The sequence below is a fragment of the Neoarius graeffei genome, chromosome 14 (assembly GCF_027579695.1).
Source record: "Neoarius graeffei isolate fNeoGra1 chromosome 14, fNeoGra1.pri, whole genome shotgun sequence".
NCBI lineage: Eukaryota > Metazoa > Chordata > Actinopteri > Siluriformes > Ariidae > Neoarius > Neoarius graeffei.
This window is the reverse complement of record NC_083582.1, coordinates 53,874,847-53,877,379: the sequence shown is the minus strand read 5'-3', so window position 1 is coordinate 53,877,379 and position 2,533 is coordinate 53,874,847. Positions and strand designations below refer to the sequence as shown.

The 2,533-nt window shown below is 37.2% G+C and overlaps 1 protein-coding gene across 1 annotated transcript; it reads right to left on the bottom strand.

Annotated features, from left to right (window-relative positions):
- Window positions 1–544: 544 nt before the first annotated feature.
- On the bottom strand, window positions 545–2,533 carry prph2a (peripherin 2a (retinal degeneration, slow)). Its single transcript, XM_060939018.1, has 3 exons — window positions 1,953–2,533; window positions 1,043–1,289; window positions 545–828 (listed from the first exon to the last, which is right to left on the bottom strand). The coding sequence occupies exons 1-3, from the start codon at window positions 2,531–2,533 to the stop codon at window positions 619–621; spliced, it is 1,038 nt and encodes a 345-aa protein (XP_060795001.1). The 3' UTR covers window positions 545–618.

Here is a 2,533-nt window from a genome sequence, read left to right as displayed (position 1 = left end):
CAAATTGTCATATTCTGGGTTTTTTTTCTATTCTATTTGCCATATTCTGTAACAACATCCTACATATCAGTTTCATCTCATCAGTTTAAATGGAGAGACAGAGTAGCCCTACACTGTATATTGGAAACTTAGTTGGGTTATAGTATTTGTTTTGAATAAGGTCTTGTCAAAATAAGGTTGCATAACTATTTTAAAGCCAGTAATAAGTGCTACACGTATGCTCTCTGTTTTCCATTTTAAAGCCAGCTAATGCCAGCCAGGTGTCCACAAGCCATAATCAGAAAAACTAAGACGACTCTGTAAGCATGTAAAGGATTATAAATGCCAAAAGCGTAATATAAAATCCTAATAAACGATGTCTTGAAAATATATAGCATGGAAAAGAAGCAAAACATTTTAAAAATGGTTTCAGATAAAACAGCTCTAACCAAGGAGAGAAATTTCCATTTGAATTTGGACTCTTTTTTTTTTAACTTTCAGTGTGTAGCTGTATCTTCAAATAATTATATTAAACCACATAAAATGTAGCTGACTTGATCTTCATGCTGTATAATGTCAGAGAGGCAGTCTCTACTTTGGTAGAAATGGAGTAGTCTATGTTCAATCAGCATAGCATATTCAGCTCACTGTAGAAACTGCCTGCACTTCCACCCCCTCTTCCACCTGACTGCCTTTCCCCATTGCCTTTATTTTGGCTATGATATCTGTGAAGGTTTCCTTGACTGGTTTCTCCAGGATCCACCCTTCACTTTCACTCTCAGGATCTTCTGGATTGACCAGTGTAGAGAGAGAGGTGTTCACATACTGTAGTCCCACCATCACAGCAACCTGAGAGAGGGGAAAGTATAAAAAATTATCCACCATAAAAGTAATCACAAGCAAAATCAAGAAATTGGAAAACATTAAAGAAAAAAAAACTATAGCTGTTATCTGTGTTATATGTACTCTAATGACCAATGCGGTTTTATCCACAGTGGTTGGTAAGTTTAAGGGCTACGTTAACATCTATCATTTTAAAGCATAGTACATTTATAAGTCATACCTCAAGAATAGTAACCAAAAGCACCAGTACACCAATAGTGTTCATCAGCCCTCCATAGTAGAAAACTAGAGCTTCCCTGCAGCCACGTGTCCAGATGTTTAGTTCTTCAGTATGGTGGTCATAACTGTAGTGAGCAGAGTTGTTGGTGACTTGGTAGTGAATGCAGGGCCTTGGGGAGCTGGGATTGCAGCAGCTGAAAGGCACTCCATCCAACAAATATTGTCTGTCAACATTGCTGTTGATTCGGCTATTGACAAGAAAACCAATTTGAGATGTATAAATATTACAGAACTGCTTAAATAGGATCTATATGTCTACAACCAGGGATATACATATACTTTAAACATTAAAGTGTTTAAATAAAAACAGATAAACAATTGTAAAAAGGTATACTTAATTGAATATCTCAGTATATAAAATTGGCATTGTTTTAAGGATTTGCTGATTTACTTGGACATTGAACATGAAATATCAAATATCACTATATTAAAATATAATTAAAACCTCAACAACCTTAAGACTCAAAGTCTCTATGACGCCTTGATCTATTCCCATCCAGTCAACCTGGTCTCGAAGTGATTGAAAAGGACATTAAGCTCCGAAAGAGGTCGAACTGTGATTCAAGAAGATTATCAACTAAGTCTGAACTGGCTCACACTGACCCCACACTGTCAACTTACTACTTATAATGCAAAATGAACAGTGAAAACAATTTAAAAACAAGCATAATAACGGAGATGAAATATTACAACTTATGACAGCAGCTTATGCCGAGGCTTACCAATATTTAATTCAATATACATCAACTATAAATAATAAAACTGTATTTTATAGTTACCACAAATAGCAAGAGTATCGTCGTGTTATTTATACATGTTTCAGTCTCTAATACTTGATGACAAGCACTCACTCTTTGACTTCTTTAGAGCTAAAGTCCAAGTAGCGATTACTAATCCACTGGATCTCAAACCAGTCTTTGTAGTTGTTGTTTCCACAGCAATGAAACTCCATCTGCATTAGGTCCAGAGTTCTCTTCATGTAGCAGCGACCAGGTACATCTGTGTCCTTATAATATTTCATGCCATTCTTTAAGCCTTCTGTCAGGGTAAACTGTAGAGGAATGCGCATGGTGAAACACAAAAGTGCCGTGAAGAAGAGGACAACATTGAAGAGCAAACAGCAGATAAGGAATGGCTTTATAATTGTCTTCCACTTTGTAAACTTGGAGGAATCCAACGAGTCATAGCAAATCTTGCCTCCAAAGGCACTGATGCCGCAGGTTAACAGTCCTACACCAATTAGTAGGTTGGGCACAAAGTGACTTTCCTTGTTGTCCATAAGCTCACTTCGTTTCCGCAGTTCAATTTTGAAGAAGAGGCCCATGCTGAAGACAAGCACTCCAGCCATGATAGACCCCCAATACATGAGCCATAGTATCTGGGCCAGCTTCACCCGTTTTTTCAAATCAAACTTCACTTTCCAAAGAGCCAT